Genomic DNA, 26,420 nt, shown 5'->3' on the forward strand with positions numbered 1-26,420 from the left:
GGTGAGGTACCCTTAGTGATAGATGCTGGCTTCTAGAGGCATTAGGTACTGAAGTTGTCCTTGATAATGGAGAGGCTAGTGTCCACGGATGGAGCTGGCTGAGTTTACAATCCTGGGCAGCTTTTTCTGATCCTGTGAACTGGTGCCTCTATACCAGATGGTGATGCAACCAGTCAGAATGCACTCCACAATACATCTGTAGAAATTTTCTAGTGTCTTTGGCAACATACCAAATCTCCTGAAATCTCCTCAAACTCCTCATGAAATATAACTTGTGAAGCCCAGATCCTTTGAATGAATACATAAAAGAAAAACATCCCAAGTCACTTTCCAGTCAATTGATACTTTTAATTGCTTCATGTACAAAATGTGGCAATCGATTTCCTTCTAGCAAGATCTCATATATAGCAATGAGGTAATAAACCATAACAATTAGCCAGGACATTGGGGATATTTGCTCTGTGTAAAGTCCAATAACATCATCCTTGTTCACCATGAATTGGTAGACAGTGTTTCTATTTAAAGTTCCATCTAAAAAATGCAGCCACCCCTCAGTATTGCATTAAATGATCTACTTGGATTATGCACTGAGGTCTCAGGAGTGGAGACACGTCCTCTGCCGTGGAAGCGGAAAGAAGTCCATATGGAATGACACCTACTGAGCTTATGCATCATTCTTACCTGGAAATGACATTGGTTTTACACTTGCCTCAGCAGAGCTGAAGCCAAGGGTTTTCAACCTAAAAGTGTTCTCATCCCCGGTTACTAACCAACAATCTTGTCCGAAAATGCAAATGTAATAACAGTAAGCAAAATCTGAATTTAGTTTAGCATCGTGCCGCCTATAGCTGAATAGTTCGCCATCACTCCACACCTCGAGATTCAATTAAATGAATCTCAGGGTAGGGTGGTATGTGGTGACATATAGTATACATACATAATAAATTTACTTTGGACTTTGAGTACGCCAACATCCGTACCAGCTACAGGGGCAAGGATGAGGTGGATAGGACTTTCAGAAGAAACGAAACAATAGTGACGATGCTACAGACAGACAAATCTTCTGGCTTTGTGAAGAAGCCCCAATGTGAAAAGGTATCACAAAGAAGCAGCATTTGTAAATATTTTAGTTAAAAGGAAAACCTCACATTTGTAAGGATGGCAGTGCATCATTGTACAAATAATCTTGGCTGCATTGTGACGGAACTTCCAACTCTATTCAGCTCATAGTGCGGGTCAAGCACAATTTCTTAGGAAGGGACAGAAGCACTTAAATCATTATTACACTGTAATTTGAATTAAGAGGCTACATTGGACTGGAAGGTAAAGCCTGCTCAGTCTGTTACATTCTGTATGAACTTCCTTCCACCCCTCTCCATCTTATTCTCAATTTAACGACGGATTCCTTTTCCTCTCATGTGTTTGTCCAAGCTGGTGTTAAAAACACATCTGGGAGCAAGTTCCACATTTACAGCACCTACTGTGCAAATAACATTTCAATGAATGACCAATGATACATTATTAATTATTCAAACAATGTACCAATTTTTGTCCCAGTAACAAATAGCCATTGGCAGAGAAAGACCGAAAAGACCTCGATAAAACTTTGGAGTTGTAGAATTACACAGCAGAGAAACAGGCCCTTTGGCCCAACTCCGACAGATCTAAAGGAAATGAGGACAGCACAAATTAATGGAGACTGAAAATTGATAAATTGTCAGAGTTTGATGATGTGGATTCCAAAGTTTTGAAAATTGTGGTTGGCTATCATTCTTCAAAACTCATTTTGAGAATGGTTCCTGCAGTTTGGAAAGTAACAAATGAAATCCACTACTTAAGAAAGGAAAGGATAGGACAGGGAGAGGGAGAAATTGGGGAAATACAGTTAGTTTGACATCAGCCGGAAAAGTGGTAGAATCTAAAAATATGGTAGAGTTTACAGGGCAATTAAGGAAAAACAATAGGGCTGGGAGTTATGGTTCACATATCCATTAGTCTTTTTTGGGTTGCAACAAGTTGGATAGGACTAATTCAGTGGATGTATTGAAAGTAATTCAACTTTCAGCAAGCCTTTGAAGAGACGTCGCATACAAGAGAGATCACTGAACAAAATCAGAACCCATGGGATTTCAGATAATAGACTGGCATCACACAAGAATTGTTTAAGGCACGCCTGGAGGTAGAAAAATGGCACAGTTTCCATTTGGGAGTTCATGACAAGTGAGTGTCCCAGCTAGACACAATCTGTATCATTGAAATGGATGAGATGATCATGTGTATTGTATCCAAGCTTGCTGACCATACAAGCTGGATGATGGTATTCATTGTAAGGAGGATGCAGAGAGGTTTTGAGGAATAAGGACAGATAGAATGAATTGGGAGCAGATGAAATATGTGAGAATTTTGGAAATATCCAGTTTGGCCAACTCCTGTTTCTATTCCTTAGGTTCTTAAAGCTGCCAGTTATCGAGATGAACTATTTTGCACACAGTAAAAATGCCACGCTTACTGGTGCCTCTCTAGTCTCAGGGTCTCTAATGTGGCCTGGCAAACCATACAACAGCTAAAAACATTCCACCAGCAACCTAGCATTTAGAGAGGGCAGAGAAGGCAATACATTGCATCTTGCTGATGATGCCCACTCGCTGAGAAACTTAAAAAATTATCACAGCATGAAACACTATCATGATAAGTAGCAGGAAGGATAGACAGAGGATCAGTAAATAAAAACATACATACAGGTATACATACCATCATGCTCACATTCAAAGAAATACCTACTCCACTTTCATCATACCATAACTGTAAACAAGGCAATGATCTTCAATTATCTAACATCAGCAAAACCCACAAAACAATGAACTTTTATCCATTGAACATTTAACTTCAGTTAACCAAAATCTGTTGAACATATAACAGTTTATGGTCTGAAATTCCACGCAAGTAATTTGTCCAACTCAGACCACATCATGTTTTTAAACTAGTTCAGTCCAAAGGCACGATGATATCCTTTTCTTCCCTCTTTTAGTCTGTTTAAAATTCCACAGCCAGTATTTCAGACTCAAGTTGAGGGCACAAGATACCTTCGGCTGATGACCATCTGCACGGCCATTTTGATACATGGCAGGACCTAAGTAGACAGGAGAGGGAGCGAGATGGCTTGAGCGATGGTTAGACATCTTCTTCCTCAACCTCATCCTGTGAAGACCCAGCCCTGGTGGTTGCTGCTGCAAGCTGGGCCTGCTGAGTAGCCTGTTGCACCCCAAGCCACTCCTGTTGCGCCTGTGCAGCCTGCTGTTCTCGAGCCTGAGGGGAAAATGGACATAATCAGGCCAGGTCAGGAGAAAGCTGCCCCACTACCGCTCGGGGAGCAGTGGTGATTCACGTTCATCAACAGATCAGTTAGCATCTTTAGCCCGATGCATTTTGCTTTCTGGAGGGTAACAGGCCAATCAGAAGGGTATGCAAACGGATGGGAATGTAAATGAAATGCACGCCCATCTGGACAGAGCACTTTTCAAATTAGGGTGACTATACTACTGTAAGATACAAGAGCAGAACTCGGTCATTCAGCCCATCGAGTCTGCTCTGCCAATCCATCATGGCTAATTAATTTTCCTTCTCAATCCCATTCTCCTGCCTTCTACTTGTAACCTGTAATGCCCTGATTAATCAAGACGCTATCAACCTCCACTATAAATGTACCCAATGACGTCTGTGGCAATGAATTCCACAGATTGACCTCCGTGTGAATAAAGAAATTCCTCTTCATCTCTGTTTTAGACGGACATCCTTGTGCCCTGAGGTTGTACCCTTTGGTCCTAAACTCTCGCACTATTTGAAACATCTTCTCTCCATCCTCTCTGTCTGGGCCAATATTCAGTAGGATTGATGGTGGGAGGGGATGGTAAGAAAAGTAAGCATCTACTATTCTAGTAAATGAGTCAGTGAATTTGAATATATCCAATTTTCTTCCTTTTCTGATAGCATTCCACATTGTCCACTGAACATGGCAGGCATGCTATCTTGGCACTGGGCATGTGGGGCGGCACTTGCGAGATACCCCAGTACATCCTTAGTTTTAATGCAAATGACATATTTCTCACTATACATGTGATCAATAAATGAATCTGAATGTGAACCCACTCCACTCATGTTGTCAGCTCTCCATGATTATGTCCAACTGGCAATGCTTCCAGATGGTTAGCACTGAACTGGAAGGATGGAGGGTTCAAATTCCACTCCAGAGACTTGAATACAACACACTGACAGAAGTTCAGTGTCAGACTGAGGAAGTGCTGCACTACTAGAAGTACCATATTCTGGAAAGCTCAGAAAGATCCCTTGGCACTGTTTTGATTCAGTGCAGGAATGCGTTCCCTGGTATCCCACATAGTATTTGTTCAACCAACATCAATGAAGCAGGTTATTTCACCATAAACCCACTGTTATTTGTGAGAGTTTGGTGTGCACAATTTGGCTATTGTACTTCCTAAATTTAATCTTCAGAGGAATTCGGTTAACTATAAAGTATTCTGGGACATCCCCAAATTGTGAAAGATTTCTTTATGAAGTCCATCAGATTCTCACATGATCAAACATCAGCACTTTTTAAATAGGTTAGACAGCACTATAATTAAATCTGATTCCTTCCTTGCCTCGAATTTATTTAGCATCTGATTCCTCGCTACATTTTCAAATATATGAAGTCCATAAGCTTTTCAGCTAATCTGGGGACTTGAACCAAATCTATGGGCAGCATGTAAGTGACCTGAACAGAGAAACGTTTTCATGCTGACCAGACTGAACTCAGGATCCGGTCACTTCACAGCAGCATTTCGTTAAATAATCACCACCTACGTACGAATGTGGTGTCCAGAAATAACTAACTATGCGATACCACCCAAGAATAGGCCATGGATTCGGGAGTCAACATCTGTAGCCAGACCAAAGGAGAAGTGATATTTGTACGGCAACACAGGTATATGCTTTACATCAGGCCACCTCACATCAAAATGGCCGTGTAGCACGTGCTAATCTAAAATGGAGTGGAAATAGATTTTCTTCATCATTTTGTTCCAATCTGAAATAAGTCGGGAAAATATCATTTTCCGGGCCCATGCCACATAGCTGTTGATTTGGCACCAGTAGATCTGTGGCTATAAGGTTATGTGATTGTCTCAATGAGAGGCAGCAGTAGTTTACAGTACAACAATGGTTGCAGACTCAAGAGCCTGGCTGCTAACTGGAAAATAGAGTTGAAGGAAATGCAATCAGCCACAGGACTAATTAGTACCCAAGATATTGAAATTTATTGTTGCAGTATGATTAAATGGAAATGGGAAAAATGTGAAGAGTAGATTTACAAGAATTATGTCAGGAATAGCTGAAGAACTGAGATTTTCTCCATCAACTGAGAAACTAAGACCAAAAGGCTAAAGATTAATCGGTGTTTTGAAGGATCATTACTCCAGTTCAGAAATATAAGGCAAATGACCTTATATCAAGGGTTGACAGGAGACATTTTTTATTTGTCTCGGTGAGATGTAATCAGGAATATTTCAAAAGGTGATGGAAGAAGAGTCAATAAAACATTCAAAAAAGAGAAATGGGGGGGTGTCACGTGATGACGTGGGATTGAGACGTGTAAATCCAGCTCTCCTGCAACAAATCAGTAAAGTACCGTTTAAACAAAACAAAGTTAGTAAATATTTTCTGAAAACTATTTATAAACTTTGTAAGACTACTTTACGATATGCCTCCTAAACCGCAACAAAAGAAGTCTGCTGTTGCGAAGCAGCCGCGAGACGGGAAGGAAAAAGGGCCTACTGCAACGATGGAGCCTCGGACTCAGGTTGGATCTCCTTCGGTAGAACAGGGAGCAATGGCGGTGGTAACGGGTTCTTCGAAGAAGACACCGGAAATGCGCATGCGCAAATCGACACAACGCAAACTACAAGAACCGACAGCCACTGCAATTGAAAATGACTCAGAGTCAGAATTGGATTCTGCAGAGAACACAGATGAAGAAGAGGAGGAAGAATTGGAAGTGATTGGAAGTAAAGGAGATGATAGAGATATGAGAGAGGCTATATTGCAGTTAACAGCTGAATTAAGAAAAGTAAGAGAAGAGCTTAGAGATATGAAGATGTGCTATGATAAAGTTATGGCAAGACAGGACAAAATGGATAAGAAGCTTCAGAAGATGGAAAGAGCAATGGGGCATATGACTGATAGAGTGGAAAAAACAGAAAATGATCTGCTTGTCTGGAATTCGGAAAGAAACCAACTCTTGGAGAAAGTGGACATGTTGGAAAATTTTAGTAGACGTAATAATATTAAAATTGTTGGTCTTAAAGAAGGTACGGAGGAAGATAAACCAATAGAATTTTTTCAAAAATGGATCCCAGATGTTTTGCAAATGGAAGAGGAGGTTCGACCAATTGAAATTGAGCGGGCACATAGAGCTTTAAGACCAAAACCAAAAGATGACCAATATCCACGATCGATTTTAATAAAATTCTTAAGATTTCAAGACAAGGAAAGGATTCTACAGGCAGCTGCTCGAGCTGCAAAAGATAGAAAAGGGCCATTGATAATTAAAGGGAACAAAGTTTTTTTCTACCCTGATATAAGTTACGAACTTTTGAAGAGATGGAAGAAATTTAACCCAGTGAAAAAAACCCTATGGGATCATGGTTATCAATTTACACTGTGTTATCCTGCAACCTTGAAGATTTTTTTGCCTGGTGGAGAAAAAAGATTTTTTGATGAGCAGTTTGTGCGAGATTCTCTGAATATTCACCAGATACAAGAACAAACCCAGGACAGCGAGATAGATTGAAGATGAAGATTGGGTTAAAGAATGGACTTGTTGGATTTTTGAAGCTGGATGAATGTATAAATATATTATTAATTATACGAGGTAGGTAAGAAAGGTTAAAACTGGAGGAATATTAGTTGGGAATAGTAATACTAATTTTGTCTATATATATATAATGTTTTTTTTTGTTGCGGGGGAGCTGGAAGAAGCACTGATCGATTGCTACGCTAGTCATGTGTGCAAGCGTGGCTTTTGCCACGACCCGTAAAATGGAGGGGGGTAGTGTTGTGTATCCTTTCATTCAGAACATTAGTGGGGGGTATTTTGTTTTTTCTTTTTTTGTTTTTTTTTCTATCTTCTTTTTTCTTTCTGCCTGGAAGGTTGGGAGGGAGACACATAGCAACATGGTGAAGTTTAAAGAGATTCCCCAAGGAACTATGAGAGTTGAGAAGATAAATAATGTTTTAGATTGGAGTAACTTTGTTAAGAATAATGACTAATTTATTGAATTTTTTGAGTTTTAATGTTAACGGGCTTAATGGACCAGTGAAAAGAAAAAGAATCTTAACACATATTAAAAAAATGAAGATAGATTTAGCTTTTTTACAGGAAACGCACTTAACGGAAACAGAACATCAGGAACTAAAGAGAGATTGGGTGGGTAGTGTTGTTGCGGCTTCATTTAATTTAAAAGCGAGGGGAGTAGCAATTTTGATCAATAAAACGTTACCAATTAGAATACAAAATGTAATAACTGATTCTGCGGGGAGATATGTGATTATACATTGTCAACTTTTTTCTGAACTATGGACTTTTATGAATATTTATGCACCAAACGAAAATGATGCAAAATTCATACAAGAAGCTTTTCTGAATTTGGCGGATGTGCATGAAAAAATATTAATTGGAGGAGATTTTAATTTTTGCTTAGACCCAGTCTTAGATAGATCAACCAAGGCTGTTATAAAATCGAAGGTAGTAAATTTAACTTTATCATTGATGAAGGATTTAAATCTGATTGATATATGGAGAAGAATCAATCCTAAAGAAAGAGACTATTCGTTCTACTCCCATAGACATAAAACTTTTTCAAGGATAGATTTGTTTCTATTATCAATGCATATTCAACACAGAGTGAAAAATATGGAATATAAAGCAAGAATATTATCAGATCATTCCCCTTTATTAATGACAATAATAATGGCTGATAAGGAAGAAGTGGCTTATAGATGGAGATTTAATTCAACATTAATAAAACGTCAAGATTTTTGTGATTTTATGAAAAAACAGATTCAATTTTTTTTGGATACAAATTTTCATTCAGTGGATGATAAATTTATATTATGGGATGCGATGAAAGCATACCTTAGGGGCCAGATAATAAGTTATACGTCTAAAATTAAGAAAGAATATATGGCAGAACTAGATCAATTGGAAAAAGAGATTACAAAATTAGAAAAAGAATCTCAAAGATATATATCAGAAGAAAAACGAAAACAACTTCTCAATAAGAAGTTACAATATAATACGCTTCAGACATATAGAATGGAAAAAGCAATTATAAGAACTAAACAAAGGTATTATGAGTTAGGTGAGAGAGCACATAAAATTCTTGCCTGGCAGTTGAAAGCAGAACAAGCTTCCAAAACAATAAATGCAATTAGAACAAGGGCAAATAAAATATCTTATAAACCTCTTGAAGTAAATGAAACCTTTAAAAATTTCTATTCTGAATTATATCAATCAGAATCCCAAAATGATGTTAACGGGATAGAAAGGTTTTTATCACAAGTTTCTCTTCCAAAATTGAATTTGGAAGAACAGAAGGGATTAGATATGCCTTTTAAATAAAAGAAGTTGAAGAAGCTTTAGGATCACTCCAAAGTAATAAATCTCCAGGAGAAGATGGTTTTCCACCTGAATTTTATAAAAAATTTAAAGATTTATTATTTCCTCTTTTTATGGAACTAATACATCAAGCAGAAAAAATACATAAACTTCCAGAATCTTTTTCAACAGCAATTGTAATAGTATTGCCAAAAAAAGACAGAGATCCTATGAAACCAACATCATACAGGCCTATTTCTTTATTGAATACGGATTATAAAATAATAGCAAAAATTTTATCGAATAGATTATCTAAATATTTACCAAAATTAATACATATGGATCAAACAGGATTTATTAAAAATAGACAATTGGCAGATAATGTAACCCGGCTACTCAGTATAATTCATTTGGCACAAAAAAGGGATGAGAAGAGTATAGTAGTAGCTTTGGATGCAGAAAAAGCATTTGATAGATTAGAATGGGATTTTTTATTTAAAGTACTAGAAAAATATGGGTTAGGAACATCTTTTATAAATTGGATTAAAACTTTAAATTCTAACCCTAAAGCTAAAGTAGTGACAAACTCTCAAATTTCAACACCATTCCAGTTAAAAAGGTCAACTAGACAAGGTTGTCCACTATCACCTGCTTTATTTGTATTGGCGATAGAGCCATTAGCAGAACTAATTAGAATTGATCCAGATATTATGGGTTTTAGAGTTAATCAGGAGGAATATAAAATTAATCTTTTTACCGATGATGTTTTGATCTATTTAACAAACCCACAACATTCGTTACATAAATTATCTTCTAGATTGGATGAATATGGGAAGGTATCAGGTTACAAAATAAATTGGGATAAAAGTGAAATTTTACCTCTTACTAAAGGAGCCTATAGTCAATGTCGATTAGTAACCCAATTTAGATGGCCGGTAAATGGTATAAAGTATTTAGGTATAAGACTTGATAATGATGTAAAGAATTTATATAAATTTAATTATTTACCACTATTGAAAAAAATTCAAGAAGATCTTGACAAATGGATGATATTACCAATAACATTAGTAGGTAGAGTCAATGTTGTAAAAATGAATATATTTCCTAGATTACAGTATTTGTTTCAAACATTACCACAGAAATTTTTTCAAGAGTTAAATAAATGTGTGAGAAAATTTCTTTGGAAAGGTAAAATGTCAAGAATATCATTGGAAAAATTGACATGTAAATTTGAGTTAGGAGGGTTACAACTTCCAAACTTTAAAAACTATTATAAAGCAAATCAACTTAGATTTATTGCGTCTTTCTTCGATGATCGAAAACCAGCATGGATTAAAATAGAACTAGACAAGATAGGAGAAAATAGACCTGAAGATTTTATATTTAAATGGGAATCTAAATTGATACGAGAAAAGAAAGAATCTCCTATATTAACACATTTGATTGATCTATGGAATAAGATAAATGTTGATAATGAAACACAGAAATCTTTATTAGCAAGGAGGCCTTTGTTCCAAAACAGACTTATTTCTTTTACAATGGACAATCAACTTTTATATAATTGGTACCAAAAAGGGATTAAATTTATAGGAGATTGTTTTGAACGAGGTATATTGATGTCATTTGAACAATTAAAGGATAAATATAAAATATCTAATAATACTTTCTTTTGTTACTTTCAATTAAGGGCTTACTTAAAAGGTAAGCTGGGTCAAACAATGTTTTTGCCAAAACCTAATGAAATTGAAATTTTAATACAAAAAGGGAAAATTAAAAAATTTATTTCTTGTATGTATAATTTGATTCAAGAATAGACAATTAAACAAGGAACCCATAAGTCAAAGCAAAAATGGGAAACAGATCTGAATATTAATATTGATGAAACAAATTGGTCAAGACTTTGTCTTGACAGTATGACAAATACAATAAATGTTCGACTTAGATTAGTACAAAATAATTTTTTACACTAATTATATATTACACCACAAAAATAAGTAGATTAAATTCAAATCTATCTGATAAATGTTTTTGGTGTAATCAAGAAATTGGTACTTTTTTACATTCTACTTGGTCTTGTTTTAAAATTCAACCCTTTTGGATAAATTTAAGAATCTTATTGGAAAAAATTACTGGAACTCAACTTCCACATAACCCTGTATTATTTCTATTAGATGATATTGAAGGGATAAAACCGAAACTTAAATTGAATAAATATCAGAAAGAATTTATAAAAATTGCATTGGCAGTAGCTAAGAAGACTATAGCAGTTACTTGGAAATCTGATTCGTATTTAAGTATGGATCGTTGGAATAATGAAATGGCTAGTTCTATTCCACTCGAAAAAATTACTTATAATTTAAGAGACAAATATGTAACAATTTTGAATATTTGGCGCCCTTATTTACAAAAGATAGGATGGCATATTTAAGTGCTCCGATAAAGACTTTGGTCACTTGGGGAAAGTAACGAATAATTATACCAAATTTATTTTGAATCCCATGGAGCATGTGGAAACCTTCCAATACCCAGGCAGCTCTTTTCTTCTTTTCTTTCTTTTTAGGTAGGACTATATATGGGGGGGGGGGGGGAGGGTTAAGGGGAGGGGGGAGGGTAGATTCTATTTTTTCATGTATTCCTTTTGAAAATTCAATAAAAATTATATTACAAAAAAAAAGAGAAATGGATATATAATTTTAAAATGGAAACATACACCCAATGGCCACTTTATTAAGGTTATTTGTATACTTGTTTGTTAATGCAAATCTTAATCAGCTAATTATGTTGCAGCAACTCAATGCATAAAAGCATGCAGGCGTGGTTAAGAGGTTCAGTTGTTGTTCAGACCAAACAACAGAATGGCAAGGAAATGTGATCTAAGTGACTGACCATGGAATGATTGTTGGTGCCAGACAGGGTGGTTTGAATATCTCAGAAACTGCTGATCTCCTGGGATTTTCACACAAAACACTCTCACAGAGAAAATAGTGCGAGAAACAAAACCATCCAGTGAGCAGCAGTTCTGTGGGCAAAAACACCTTCTTAATGAGAGAGGTCAGAGGAGAACGGCCAGAATGTTTTCAAGCTGACAGAAAGGTGACAGTAATTCAAATAACCACACTTTAGAACCGTGGTATGCAGAAGAGCATTTCTGAACGCACAACACGTTATACCTTGAACTGAATGGGCTACAGGAGCAGAAAGACACAATCATAGACTCAGGCCACGTCCACACGAGACCGGATAATTTTGAAAACACCAGTTTCGTCTAAAAACGATAGGCGTCCACACCAGGTGTTTTTGAAAATGCCTCCATCCACATTAAAACGGGTATTTGGGCGTATCGCCTCCTACTGGGCATGCGCAGGACACATCTACAGAAAACAAGCGAAGAGGAAACGGTATACTTAGAATATAGAACATAGAATAGTACAGCACAGTACAGGCCCTTCAGCCCACAATGTTGTGCCGACCCTCACACCCTGCCTCCCGTATAACCCCCCCACCTTAAATTCCTCCATATACCTGTCTAGTAGTCTCTTAAACTTCACTAGTGTATCTGCCTCCACCAATGACTCAGGCAGTGCATTCCACGCACCAACCACTCTCTGCGTAAAAAACCTTCTAATATCCCCCTTGAACTTCCCACCCCTTACCTTAAAGGCAGTGAGCAGTGGTGCCCTGGGGAAGAGGCGCTGGCTATCCACTCTATCCATTCCTCTTAATATCTTGTACACCTCTATCATGTCTCCTCTCATCCCCTTCTCTCCAAAGAGTAAAGCCCTAGCTCCCTTAATCTCTGATCATAATGCATACGTTCTAAACCAGGCAGCATCCTGGTAAATCTCCTCTGTACCCTTTCCAATGCTTCCACATCCTTCCTATAGTGAGGTGACCAGAACTGGACACAGTACTCCAAGTGTGGCCTAACCAGAGTCTTATAGAGCGGCATCATTACCTCACGATTCTTAAACTCTATCCCTCAATTTATGAAAGCTAACACCCCATAAGCTTTCTTAACTACCCTATCTACCTGTGAGGCAACTTTCAGGGATCTGTGGACATGTACCCCCAGATCCCTCTGCTCCTCCACACTACCAAATATCCTGCCATTTACTTTGTACTCTGCCTTGGAGTTTGTCCTTGCAAAGTGTACCACCTCACACTTCTCCGGGTTGAACTCCATCTGCCACTTCCCAGCCCACTTCTGCAACCTATCAATGTCTCTCTGCAATCTTCGACAATCCTCTACACTATCTACAACACCACCAACCTTTGTGTCGTCTCCAAACTTGCCAACCCACCCTTCTACCCCACATCTATACTTGGTGCGCATTTGTCCAGTTACAGACAAGAAAAACTTAAAAGGAAATTGCCAAATGACGGACAGTTGTTGGCTCTCGCGCAGGAGGACTTGAAACTGAAAAAACTGATACTGGTGCGTATGGAAGCAACTGACAGGGAGTTCACGGACAGTATGACCCAGCTGATGACGAACATTGAAAAACTGACAGCCACTACAATAGCTACACATACGGACACACAGACCCCGCGTGGCCCCACCAACATCTTCCCCACTCCCACAGAGGGGTCACCCTGGAAACATTTCCTATAGCCATAGTCTCTTCACCGATGAAAGGGACGACAGGTTTTTTTTAAAACCTCCAGTTACCCCGTACACACTATAACGCCCAACCGGCGTTTTCAGATTTAAACGCTCTGGAGAGTGTTTTAGAAAAGCTCCGTTTTCGGGGGAGGAAAACCGCCGTTTCAGTGTGGACGGAAGGTCAAAACAAAGAGAAAAAGCTTCGGTTACAGATTTATCCGATCTAGTGTGGACGTAGCCTCATTAGGTACAGGAGCTACCAATATAGTGACCACTGAGTGCAAGTATCGTAAATGAAAAAGACCGAGAGAATGTAAATAATTGGAAAGGTCTTTCACAAGCACTGATGCTATGGCAAATATCCTTCTGAATTATATCATAAAAATAATTTTACTTCACTAATCTTTACTTCCAGAGGAAAACACTGACAAAGCAAGAATGACAAATTGCTTTCATAAATATAGCTCCTAGAAAAACAATTCTGATAAGTAAGTTGTGCTTCCATTGAGAACCATGTAAAGTATTCCGGAGACTTAAGCACATGTTCTATTTTTACAAGGGACCCATGTGCGGAGGGGGGACAGACTACGTTTTTTTAAATTCTGGAAGGAACAACAGTTTCATTCGAACTCTAACGCTAAGATTCGAGGCGTCTCTGTTTTTATAGACTCCTCAGTTACTTTTGTACAACATGATATTATCTCTGATCCGAATGGTAAATTTCTATTGGTTAGTGGTCTACTATTCAATAAAAAGGTAGTTTTGGTTAACGTTTATGCTCCCAATATGGACTGTCCAGAATTTTATAAATCATTATTTAATCGGTTCCCGAATTTGAATGAGTTTTCATTGATCTGGGGCGGAGATCTTAATACTTGCTTATCTCCAGTTTTGGACCATTCAGCTCCTCTACAGACCTTACCCAATAAATCTGCAACTTTGATTAACTCATTCCTCTCTGATTCTGGGTCGACGGACATTTGGTGTTTTTTGCATCCTCAGGAAAAAGGTTTTTCTTTTTTTTCACATGTTCACCATTCCTATTCAAGAATTGATTATTTTTTTATTGACTCTTGGCTTATCTCTTCAGTGATTAAATGTGATTATGATTCTATAACCATTTCGGATTATGCTGCACTTAAGCTTTCTATTAGAATTCAGGTCAATACACAAAATAACAGACAATGGCGTTTTAATTCATTGCTGCTTCAGGACTCGGATTTTGTTAACTTTATGAATGAACAGATTGATTTCTTTTTTACAATCAACTACACAGAGGATATTTCTGTGAACATTCTTTGGGATACTTTTAAAGTTTATATTCGTGGTCAGATTATCTCGTATTCTGCTGCTTTGAGGAAGAAATTGAAGCAGGAGGAGTTGGTAATTGTGGACAAGATTAAGGAAATTGATAAGAAATATGTTACAGCTCCCTCTGAGGAGCTGTATAAAAAAAGAACTGAACTTCAAATGGAGCACAGCTTATTACTTTCATCCTCGATTGTAAACCAATTAAAGAAAACAAGAAGTGAATTTTATGTACACATTGACAAAGTTGGTAAACTGTTGGCTAACCAACTGGAGTCTAATTATACTACATCTCAAATTAATCAGATTTATAATCAAAATGATCGACTGATATTTGATCATGCGGAGATCAATCAAACCTTCTTTGATTTTTATTCTTCCTTCTATCAATCTGAGTCTTTACGAGACTCTAAATATATGAATGACTTTTTAGATAACCTAGATTTCGCTGAGATTTCACAGGATATGTCTTCTATGCTTGATACTCCCATTACTACTGATGAGATTAAGAATGTTATTTCCTCTATGAAACTGGGGAAAGCTCTTGGCCCTGATGGGTTTACCGTGGAATTTTGTAAGTTTTTTGCACCTTCATTAATCCCTTGGTTCTGTAGGGTTTTGGAGGCTTCATTAAAACTTGGTAAACTTCCCGAATCCTTTTATAGAGCGTCAATCTCTCTAATATTAAAGAAGGATAAAGATCCTGCTCAATGTGCATCTTATAGACCAATATCTTTATTAAATGTTGATTCTAAAATTTTTTCTAAATTATTAGCCAACAGATTAGAAAAAGTACTCCCTTTTATTATTTCGGAAGACCAAACGGGTTTTATTAAAGGTCATTACTCTTTCTATAACATTCGCACACTGTTAAATATTGTTTATACCCCCTCACAAAATGTTCCTGAGTGTGTTATCTCTTTAGATGCTGAAAAAGCTTTTGATAGAGTAGAACGGCCTTACTTATTTAAGGTGTTTGAAATGTTTAATTTTAGCTCGAAATGTATATCCTGGATTAAACTGTTATATCATACTCCTATGGCCTCAGTCCGTACTAACTCTTTAAGCTCACCTTTTTTCCCTCTTTTTCGAGGTACTCGACAAGGTTGTCCTCTTAGTCCTTTATTATTTGATATTGCATTAGAACCTCTTGCAATTGCCATTCGAGAATCTCCAAATATTATTGGGATAACTCAGGGCTTAAAGTCCCATAAAATATCACTCTATGCTGATGACTTAATTTTATATATTTCTAATCCTCAAATATCTATCCCTGCTGCTTTAGATTTATTAGCACAATTTAGTCTTTTTTCAGGTTATAAATTAAACCTTAGTAAGAGTGAACTTTTTCCGATTAATAAACAACTTCCCTTGTATCATAACTTTCCGTTTAAATTGATTAATAATTATTTCTCATATCTTGGGATTAAAATTACTTGTAAATACAAAGATTTATTTAAGACTAATTTTTTTACCCTTAATTGATCATATTACTCAACTTTCATCTAAATGGTTTCCATTATATTTAACTTTGATTGGTCATATTAATGCAGTTAAGATGTTTATTCTGCCAAAATTTTTATATATATTTCAGGCATTACCGATTTTTGTTCCAAGATCTTTTTTTGATAAAGTTGACTCTAAAATTTCTTCATTTATTTGGCAAAATAAAAACCCGAGATTGGGTAAAATACATTTAGAGAAAGCCAAGAGAGACAGAGGTCTAGCATTACCTAACTTTAGATTCTATTATTGGGCAATTAATATTCGACATATGAAATTTTGGTTACTTGACCAAGATACACTATCCATTCCTAAATGGGTAGTATTGGAATTACAATCTGCTCAGGGCTATGCACTTGGCTCTATTTTAGGTTCCTCTCTTCCTTTTGATTTGAAACGCCTCAAACTGGTCTCTAACCCGATAGTTAAGTATACCTTGCGTATTTGGTTTCAATTCAGAAAATTTTTTGATCTCAACCAATTTGGGCTAGCGATCCCTATTTTAGGTAACATATTTTTTCCTCCCTCTTTCACGGATCGTGCGCTTCAAATTTGGAAGACTAAGGGTATTTCACGGTTTTTGGATTTATTTTTAGATGGTTCCCTTATGTCTTTTGAACAATTATCTAATAAATATAATTTACCAAGAATACATTTTTTTAGATATCTCCAAATTAGAAATTTCCTAAGTACTATACTCTCTTCCTTTCCGATGTTACCTCCTACATATATTTTAGATACTATAATTAACCTTAATCCATGTCAGAAAGGTGTAACGGCTATTATTTATAAAATTATTATGAAACTTAGGAAAGCTCCATTTGATAAGATTAGGTCAGATTGGGAACAAGAATTGGGTTCTATTATTTCCGTGGATGACTGGGGGCAGATTTTACAATTAGTCAATACTTCCTCTATCTGTGCTAAACATTCCCTAATTCAATTTAAAGTTGTTCATAGAGCACATATGTCTAAAGATAAATTAGCTCATTTCTATTCTCATATTAATCCTTTTTGTGATAGATGTCCGGGGCAGATAGCCTCTTTAACTCATATGTTTTGGTCTTGCCCTACTCTGGAAACTTTTTGGAGAGACATCTTTAATATTACCTCAAAGGTATTGAATATAGATATTTCTCCTCATCCTATTACTGCTATCTTTGGATTACCTAAAATTTCCAGTAATCTTTCCCCTTCAGCCCGTAGAATGATTGCATTTCTTACTTTAATGGCGAAAAGATGTATCTTACAACATTGGAAAGCGCCTAATGCTCCAACTACCTTTTTTTGGTTTTCCCAGACGATATTATGCTTAAATTTGGAGAAAATTAGAAGTAATCTTTATGATTCCTCACTTAAATTTGAACAGACCTGGAGATCGTTTATTCAATATTTTCATTTAATGTAATTTTTTTTCTCTTTTGTTCCATATTTATATTCCCTTCTTGCCTTTTTTTTTTAAAACTGTTTTTAATGGAGGTCGGGTTTGAGGACGTGATTTTAAGTTCTTTAACTCCACCTGTTTCCAAGTTAGCCCATTGCTTTGCTTTGCTTTTAGGTTAGTTTCACCGTGGGTTTTTTTTTGGGGATTTTTTTTGGTTTTTTTTCCCTTTTCTCTATTGATATACATATATAAAAATCAGTATACTATTATTTTACCATATTATTTTATGTTTAAATTGCACTGTTTGTATCAATTTTTTCTTCTGTATTAATATCTCCTGTAACTTCTAACAGTGTATTAGTGCCTTTATGGTTTACCCTTTGTATACTTATTCAATAAAAAGATTTAAAAAGGAAGAAAGAGAACCATGTATAAACGAACTACATAATACAAGCAAACCAGTTGGAGACAAGGTAACGGGAATAAGGGAAACATTTTTGATGAGAAGTGAAAATGGCAAATAACTCAAGTTTGTGATTTAGATAAAACAGAAGTTAGTGGTGGAGAAACAAATGCCTTATGCTTCAAAATGATATGTACTTACTTTCGCAAACAACTCTTGCTGTTGACGTAACAGTTCTTCCTCAGGGATGCCCAGGTTCTCGAGACGTGAGTTGGCCTTCCTCCTTTCAAGGGCCACTATCTTGCATTCCCGCAGAACCTCCTTTGCTTCAGATAAATATGATCCAAAGCCTAGACTTTCCAAAGCTGTGTTGGAAGATAACACAAACTTTAACATTCCGTGCCAAACAGACTATTAAATTACAGTTGTTTCAAAATATTTCCACTACTGGTATTACGGATTACTGTTTAATAGAGAAGTTCTATGCTCTATTTCATTTCTTCTCTTTCTTTGACATATAATAACCTGCAAGTACTAAATGCAACACTCTGAAGAATCAGCCCCGATTTTTGTACTCTTCCATGGAGTTAGACGGAACCTTGCAAACATCTGAGAGGTGAAATTTCTATCTCGGCATAAGTGCATCATATCAAAAAATATATCCCGTTAGAAACTCAAAATAGATGAAGTCCTTCTTTGCTTACCACTGAGATTCCACCTAAGAATGTTATAAACTATACAGTACGTTGTCGACAATACTGCCTTGTCGGTGCCAGATTATCAGTTTTGTCGTATTTTGATTCGAGACAAATCAATCTTGTAATTTTTTGGGGGGCATTTCAATAGTCTTCTACAGATTACTACATCATAATAAAAGACCTATGCCATCCATAATCCAGAACACTTCACAATGCACAAAACATATGAAGTGCATTTACTGAGGTAACTTGACAGTTAATTTGTATGCAATTTGTTCCTGAAATAAATGGCCAGATGACATGCCAGAAACAGCATTAGTCAGAGAGTAAATACTAGGTAAGAGACCAGGTGGTCCATGGTGCCACAAGGATCTTTAAAATCAACCCAAGGCAGCAGATGTGGCTTCAGTTGGAATCTTATCCTAAGAATGACACCACAGAGAGGGAATTGCTTGCTTGATGCTGAAATTAAATAGCTGTTGAGATCTAATCTTTGAGAAGGGATCTTCTGACCTGAGGATGCTGCCAGTGAGTTATAGCTAAAGAAAGGTCATGCAGTGAGCTACCAGAAAATGCAAGCTACTTTGTTTAAAACAAGATAAAGCTCAAACTGCAGGAAAAGAGTGATTGCATTTGAATCACATACCTTGCATGGTGTGCTCTGGTGAGATGGTTTTCTTTTCGGACTGACTGCAGATTTCATATGCTTCTGAAGATATTAAGTGAATAAACTCGGTGCAGCAGTTCACCACCATCTCCCTGGCATCATTTGCTACCCTGATATTGGGTAGGACCTCTTTGATAATCTTGTTGATGGTAGCTCTTGGAATAGTTAAGTCATCATCATTGTTGCCTGAAGCTGAGGCCATTGTCCTTTATTTCATTCGTTGTCCTTTGAAGTTTCTTTTCAAAGGGTAATTCAAATGTTATTTCTCCCAGTACAGATATGTATGTGGCAAATCACAAGAATGCACATAAAGTTAATTTACTGAACAGTTTGATCCAAAACTAAACACATGGTTTAGGGTTAGGGAAAGGGTTAAAGTATGCTCTTGAAGTCCTGGAGAAAAAGAAGCAAAAGACATTTCAATATGAAAGCTTAACAAATACACAATTGATTAATCATTATTCACAGGCAGGAGAAAAAAAATACAGAAGTCCAAGTAAAGCAGACAGACCTAGAGAAACTCAACGGGCTGCGTCTGTGATTGGTGTCCCCATGTTTAAGACAGGTTTAGCTGAGCCAAAGTAGAGTTTCACAACAGATTGTGGGAGAGGGAGGCAGGCACAGAGGGTGAAGAGAGGCAACAGAAGGAAATAGAGGTGGGTGGATTGAGGGAGGTTTGTAGAAAAGGTGCCAGGGAGGAGGAAGGAAGGGTCTTTCGAGAATGAGCTTTTGGGGGGATGCTTTAGAAAGAGGAATGTTTTCGAGCAGGGGGAGATGTTCAGTAGGAAATGGGAATGTTTGGCGAAGCTGATTGATGGTATGTTAGGAATGCAAATGAGGGACAGTTTGGGAGGAAGGAGGAAGTGGAAGTGTCTACAGAGGAAGGATGAGCCATCTTTGTTGGAGAGGAAGGTCTGGAGAGTCCAGGTGGAGGGAGTAAGGGGGATGCAAGGGATGAAGGATGAGTACTTCGACGTTATTTATTGAGTGAAGGGGCACTGTTGGAGGGAGATGGTGTGGGTGGGGAAGGAGAGCTTGGACAATGAGGATGCCTGAAGTGGAGGTAGATTTGGAGGGAGAGGATGTTTACTGATGGAGATGGAAAGAGGCTGCTTTGAAGGTGAGGGAGAAATTTGGAGGGAGGGGTTGGTGTGGAGAGGGTGTGCACTGAGGACATTGCAGGTGGAGGGACAGAGTTTGGAGGGAGGGGAGTGTGGGGGCAGAGGGGGAGAGCTTGGAGGCAGGGGAGTGTGTGGGGCAGAGGGGAAAAGCTTGGTAGGGGGGGAGTGAGGGGGGCGGAGGGGGACAGCTTGGTACAAGGGGAGTGTGGGGGTGGGGGTGGGGGGTGGAGGAGGGCAGCTTGGAGGGAGAGGAGTGTGGGCAGTGGAGGGAGAAGGGAGGGGAGAGTAGGGGTTGGAAGGGGAGAGCTTGGAGGGAGGGGAGTGTGGGGGATGGAAGGGGAAAGGGAAGCTGGGGAGTGTGGGGGGTGGAGGGGGGGTGCTTGGAGGGAGGGGAGTTTGGGGTGCAGAAGACAATAGCTTGGAGGGAGGGGAGTGTGGGGGTGGAGGGGGACAGATTGGAGGGAGGGGAGTGTGAGAGGCAGAGGGGAGCTTGGTGGGAGGGGAATGAGGGGCGCGGAGGGGGAGATCTGGAAAGGAGGGGAATGTGGGTGGTGGAGGGGGGGAACTGGGAGGGAGATGGCATTGGGATTGCAGGGAAAAGTTTGAAGGGAGGATAGTGGAGTTGGAGAGCGGAGGGAGATGGCGTTGGAGGTGAAGTGGCTGAAGGGAAGGATTGTTGGAGGTGCGGGTAGGGGAGGGAGAGAGTTTGGATGGAGGAGGCGTTGGGGGTGGAGGGGGAGTTGGAGGTGGAGGGGGAGTATTTGGCAGGATGGGGTGCTGGCAGTGCAGAGATGGAGGAGGCGTTGGAGGTGTGGGTGGAGGGGGAGGGAGGGTTTTTGGAGGGAGAGAGTGTTGTACGTGGAGACGTTGTGTTAGCGTGGAGAGAGAGCATTGTGATGACGGGCGAGTGCTGGAGGGAAGGGTTTTGCAAGGAGGACAGGTAGGGGTAGTTTGTAGACATGGTTTGTTTGGGTAGATGAAGATGCTGGATGAGAGTTTGGAGGGAGGGGATTGAATTGGAGCCTGAATGTTTGGAAGGACGGAGAGTTGAGTGGGAGAGGGCGGTTGCTGGGGTGCGGGTGGTGATCTGGGGGAAGGAGTGGGGTACTCGGAGGGAATGCGTGTTGGGGATGGAGGGAGGGTGTGTTGGGGTTGTAGGGGGGTTGTAGGGAGGGAGGACACATTGGAGGCAGTGGGGAAAAGCTTGGGAGGAGGGAGGGGTGGCGGTGGCGTGTTTGGAGGGTGTGGAAGTGCAGTGTCCAAATGTAGGGGAAAGGGGAGTGAGGTTGCAGTGTCTGGAGGTGGGGCAGCCAGAGCGGGGGTGAATTGTTTAAGAGGACAGGGATTGGGAGGGAAGTTGGAGGGATATTGGGAATGTTTAGAAGCAGCAGCAGATCGGGAGGAGGGAATGGGTTTCGAGGGGCGGGCGGTGTTGGGAGAGTGGGGATGGGTGGAGCTGTTGTGTTTGGTGAGAGGGGATTTCGGGAGACAGTTTGGATGAAGGTAATGTTGGGAATGGAGGGGACACATTTCGAGGGAGGGGAGTATTGACGGAGTGAGTGGAGGTGGAGGGGGTGCTGTGGGCGGAGGGGGAGATGCTGGATGGAGGTACTGTTGGGGATGTAGGGGGCATGTCTCGAGGTAAGGATGGAGTGCAGGGGGAGAAGTTAGATGGATGTAGTGCTGGGGGTGGAACGGACACGTTACGAGGGAGGGGAGTACTGAGGGAGTGAGTGGATGGGGATAGGGTGGAGTGGGTGGAGGGGCAGAGGTTGGACAGAGGTAGTACTGGGAGTGGATAGGTAGGTTTTCAAGGGAGGAGAGAGTTGGCGGGACTCGGGAAGGTGACGTTGTGGGTGGAGGGGGAGAGGCTGGATGAAGGAAGTGTTGGGAGTAGAGGGGGTGTGTTTCGAGTGAGGGGAGTGTTAAGGGAGAGATGGGAGGGGGAGGGGGTGTCGTGGGTGGAGGGGGTGTTTTGAAGGTGGGAGTGTTGGAGGGAGGAGGTATTGGGGGTGGAGGGGGAATGGGTGGAGGGAGGGGGTGCTTGGAGTGGAGGGCTAGAGTTTGGAGGGTGGAGGAGCAGAGTTTAGAGGGAGCATGTTGAGTTTGGAGGGAGACAATATTATGGATGGAGGGGGAAGGTTTGGAGGGAGAGGGTTTTGAGGATGGAGAGAGTGGGTGTTGAGGGTCATGGGGGAGTATTTGGCGGGAGGGGCTGTTGTCTGGAAGGGGGGGTGGGGGTGGACTATTTGGCGGTAGGGGGTGTTGGGGAGAGAGAGGCTGCTGGGAGTCGAGATGATGTGTTTGGAGAATGGTATTTTTGAGGGTGGAGGAGCCATCTTTATAGGGAGGCTGCACTGGGGGTGGAGGTGGTGTGCTGGGCGGTTGTTGGGGGAGGGAATGTGCAGAAAAAGAGGGTGAGTTAGGTGTGGAGGAAGGGGGTATTGGGGGTAAAGTATTTGGGGGGAGGGAGAATTCACTGTCTAGGGGTTGCATTAGGAGGGTAGGTTCACCGACTGTGACAAGGGAGAGTTTGGAGGGAAGGATTGTTGGAGATGAAAGGATTGTGTTTGGAGGGTGGGTTTGCTGGGAACGGAGGGATAGTGTTTCGAGGGAGGGGCGCTGGTGTTGCAGAGTGTGCGGGAGTGCTGGAGTCTCCGAGTGTTTATAGGGACGGTAATTTGGTGGGAGAACATTGTGCTCATGAAGCGGGCTGTTTTTGGACAAAGGGACAATGGACAGGGAAGGGTTGTCAGGAGAGTGTTTGGGCTCAGGGGATATAAGGATTATATGGGAGGATTGGATGTTGGGCTTGGAGAAAGGGGGTGTTAGTGGTGTGTTTGGAGGGAAGACCTGAAATGGATAGGGTGCCAGGGGTGGAATGGGAATGCTTGGAGAGACTACTTGAAGGGAGGGATGGAGGGGAAATGTCTGGTGGAAAGTTGTGTTGCAAGGTAGAGGCAACATTTGCAGAGGGAGGGGTTCATTTGAAGATGAGGTAGGATAGTTCTGATATGCATGGGAAGAGTGTTTACTAGGGGAGGAAGGCTGTTTGAGGCTGCATGGCATTACACCGGTGGAATGAGGGTTGTACTGAGGAGTGGAGGTTTCAGAGTGTAGAAGGATTGAGGGTCCATCATTGGTTGGGGGATCAGAAGTACTGACAGTGGGGGAGAAAGAATTGATGTAGGTGAGTGACGGCTGAGGAAGGACAGGAGGAGACATTGGTTTGCAGAAGAGGCTCGTGTGTTGAGGGGAGGGGAGTGCAAGGCTGATCAGTGATGTGGTGCTGTGAGGCCAGATGTTCAAGATGTAGGGTTCTGGAGGAGCAAAAGTGACTGGGGAGGATATTAATAGGTGGTGAGAGGACACACGAGGCTCAGTGTAATGTAGGGAGTATGTGCTAGGAGAGAAAACACAAGAATTGTGCAAGAGACCACAAATGCTGGAGTCTGGAGCAAAAGAAAAAAACAAACTGCTGGAGGAACTCAAGGGGTCTACGGAGGGGTGGGAAATGAATTGTCAACAAGGGGGTATATGTGTTCAAATCCCAATCAGGGCAGAAACATAAGGAATGTAGTCAGGCTTCAGGACGTGGTGACTCTGATGTGTTATTGGGGCAGATTAGGATCAGTGGTTAAGGAACAGGTTAAGTGTGGTAGAAGACATTGAGGAGAGTGGAAAGGAAAAAGGGGATTGATATGCTGGGGAGGTTTTAGGGTAGGAGGAGGAGAAGGGTGGGTTAAGATGGGGAAGGGAGTGGGGTAGGAGGAAGAGGAGGAGGCAAAGAGATTGGAAGTAGGAGAGGATAAGAGGGACTTGGATGGAAGGAGGGTGGCTGTGGAGCTGACGGGGGAGATGGGACTGCTGGAGGAGGAAGAGCAGGAAGGTGCGGCTGATGGAGGGAGGGATAGATGGGGCTGATGGAGGAGGAAGAGGAGGGAGGTGCGGCTGATGGAGGGAAGGATAGATGGGGCTGATGGAGGAGGAACAGGAGGGAGGTGTGGCTGATGGAGGGAGGGATAGATGGGGCTGATGGAGGAGGAAGAGGAGGGAGGTGCGGCTGATGGAGGGAGGGTTAGATGGGGCTGATGGAGGAGGAAGAGGAGGGAGGTGCGGCTGATGGAAGGAGGGATAGATGGGGCTGATGGAGGAGGAAGAGGAGGGAGGTGCGGCTGATGGAGGGAGGGATAGATGGGGCTGATGGAGGGAGGGTTAGATGGGGCTGATGGAGGGAGGGATAGATGGGGCTGATGGAGGAGGAAGAGGAGGGAGGTGCGGCTGATGGAAGGAGGGATAGATGGGGCTGATGGAGGAGGAAGAGGAGGGAGGTGCGGCTGATGGAAGGAGGGATAGATGGGGCTGATGGAGGAGGAAGAGGAGGGAGGTGCGGCTGATGGAAGGAGGGATAGATGGGGCTGATGGAGGAGGAAGAGGAGGGAGGTGCGGCTGATGGAGGGAGGATTAGATGGGGCTGATGGAGGAGGAAGAGGAGGGAGGTGTGGCTGATGGAGGGAGGGATAGATGGGGCTGATGGAGGGAGGGTTAGATGGGGCTGATGGAGGAGGAAGAGGAGGGAGGTGCGGCTGATGGAAGGAGGGATAGATGGGGCTGATGGAGGAGGAAGAGGAGGGAGGTGCGGCTGATGGAGGGAGGATTAGATGGGGCTGATGGAGGAGGAAGAGGAGGGAGGTGCGGCTGATGGAGGGAGGATTAGATGGGGCTGATGGAGGAGGAAGAGGAGGGAGGTGTGGCTGATGGAGGGAGGGATAGATGGGGCTGATGGAGGGAGGGTTAGATGGGGCTGATGGAGGGAGGGATAGATGGGGCTGATGGAGGGAGGGTTAGATGGGGCTGATGGAGGGAGGGATAGATGGGGCTGATGGAGGAGGAAGAGGAGGGAGGTGCGGCTGATGGAGGGAGGGATAGATGGGGCTGATGGAGGAGGAAGAGGAGGGAGGTGCGGCTGATGGAGGAGGAAGAGGAGGGAGGTGCGGCTGATGGAGGGAGGGTTAGATGGGGCTGATGGAGGGAGGGATAGATGGGGCTGATGGAGGGAGGGATAGATGGGGCTGATGGAGGAGGAAGAGGAGGGAGGTGCGGCTGATGGAGGGAGGGATAGATGGGGCTGATGGAGGAGGAAGAGGAGGGAGGTGCGGCTGATGGAGGGAGGGATAGATGGGGCTGATGGAGGAGGAAGAGGAGGGAGGTGCGGCTGATGGAGGGAGGGATAGATGGGGCTGATGGAGGAGGAAGAGGAGGGAGGTGCGGCTGATGGAGGGAGGGATAGATGGGGCTGATGGAGGAGGAAGAGGAGGGAGGTGCGGCTGATGGAGGGAGGGATAGATGGGGCTGATGGAGGAGGAAGAGGAGGGAGGTGCGGCTGATGGAGGGAGGGTTAGATGGGGCTGATGGAGGAGAAGGGTGCAGTTGATGGGGGAGGATGTGATGAGATGCGAGGGTGCTGCGTCGGGGAAGGCTTCCACAGTTACCCGCCTCCCCTGGCGTCACTCCGGCGCTCTCACGGCTCCCTCTCCCGCGATCTTTACCATTTTTTTCAGTCCAGGAGCCGCTCCATCAGCACCGGAAGTCGCTGCCAGCACGACTTCCGTTTCCCGGGGTAACGAATTTTCCTTTAAAATTACCTTTAAATTTTCCAATATTTTTAAACTGCCGCTTTAGTATTTTTTTTTCTTTGGTGAAACGTAATGTTTTTTAAAAAACTGCTTCCACGCGTTGCATTCTGAGAGATGTAGTTTTATTTGCTTGCCGTTTAATTTCTAAATTTATTATTGTTGAATTATATTTATCAAAACTAGAAAAGGTTGAAATTTTAAACATAAATTTAGAAAAAATAATGTAATTGAGATCGCTCCTAATGATCTCTGGGAATTGAAGTCTCCAAGAATTTTTGTTTACATTCGAAGTGAATTATATTCCACTGTTACTTCGTTTATATTAGTTAAATATACCTTATTATAAAATAAAAATAATATGATATTTATTTGTGTGGCGTTCTTAACCTTTTAATACGGTTAACAGACCCGCCTTTTGTAGGCGGGCTGTTACCTGATTGATAAAGT

General features: G+C 41.3%; 1 protein-coding gene across 3 annotated transcripts; it reads right to left on the reverse strand.

Annotated features, from left to right (window-relative positions):
• Window positions 1-336: 336 nt before the first annotated feature.
• LOC140191023 (protein Dr1-like) lies at window positions 337-25,934 on the reverse strand. 3 transcript variants are annotated; one of them, XM_072248059.1, is made up of 4 exons: window positions 25,887-25,934; window positions 19,196-19,609; window positions 18,053-18,216; window positions 337-3,306 (listed from the first exon to the last, which is right to left on the reverse strand). In XM_072248059.1, exons 2-4 carry the CDS (start codon window positions 19,416-19,418, stop codon window positions 3,172-3,174), a joined length of 522 nt encoding a protein of 173 aa, XP_072104160.1. In that variant the 5' UTR covers window positions 19,419-19,609; window positions 25,887-25,934; the 3' UTR covers window positions 337-3,171. The 3 variants fall into 3 exon arrangements, with proteins under 3 accessions (XP_072104160.1, XP_072104164.1, XP_072104161.1); XM_072248063.1 differs by having other exon boundaries at window positions 19,196-19,452; window positions 25,887-25,931; XM_072248060.1 differs by lacking the exon at window positions 25,887-25,934 and adding an exon at window positions 19,728-19,962.
• Window positions 25,935-26,420: the final 486 nt, after the last annotated feature.

The sequence above is a fragment of the Mobula birostris genome, chromosome 32 (assembly GCF_030028105.1).
Source record: "Mobula birostris isolate sMobBir1 chromosome 32, sMobBir1.hap1, whole genome shotgun sequence".
Taxonomy (NCBI): Eukaryota; Metazoa; Chordata; class Chondrichthyes; order Myliobatiformes; family Myliobatidae; genus Mobula; species Mobula birostris.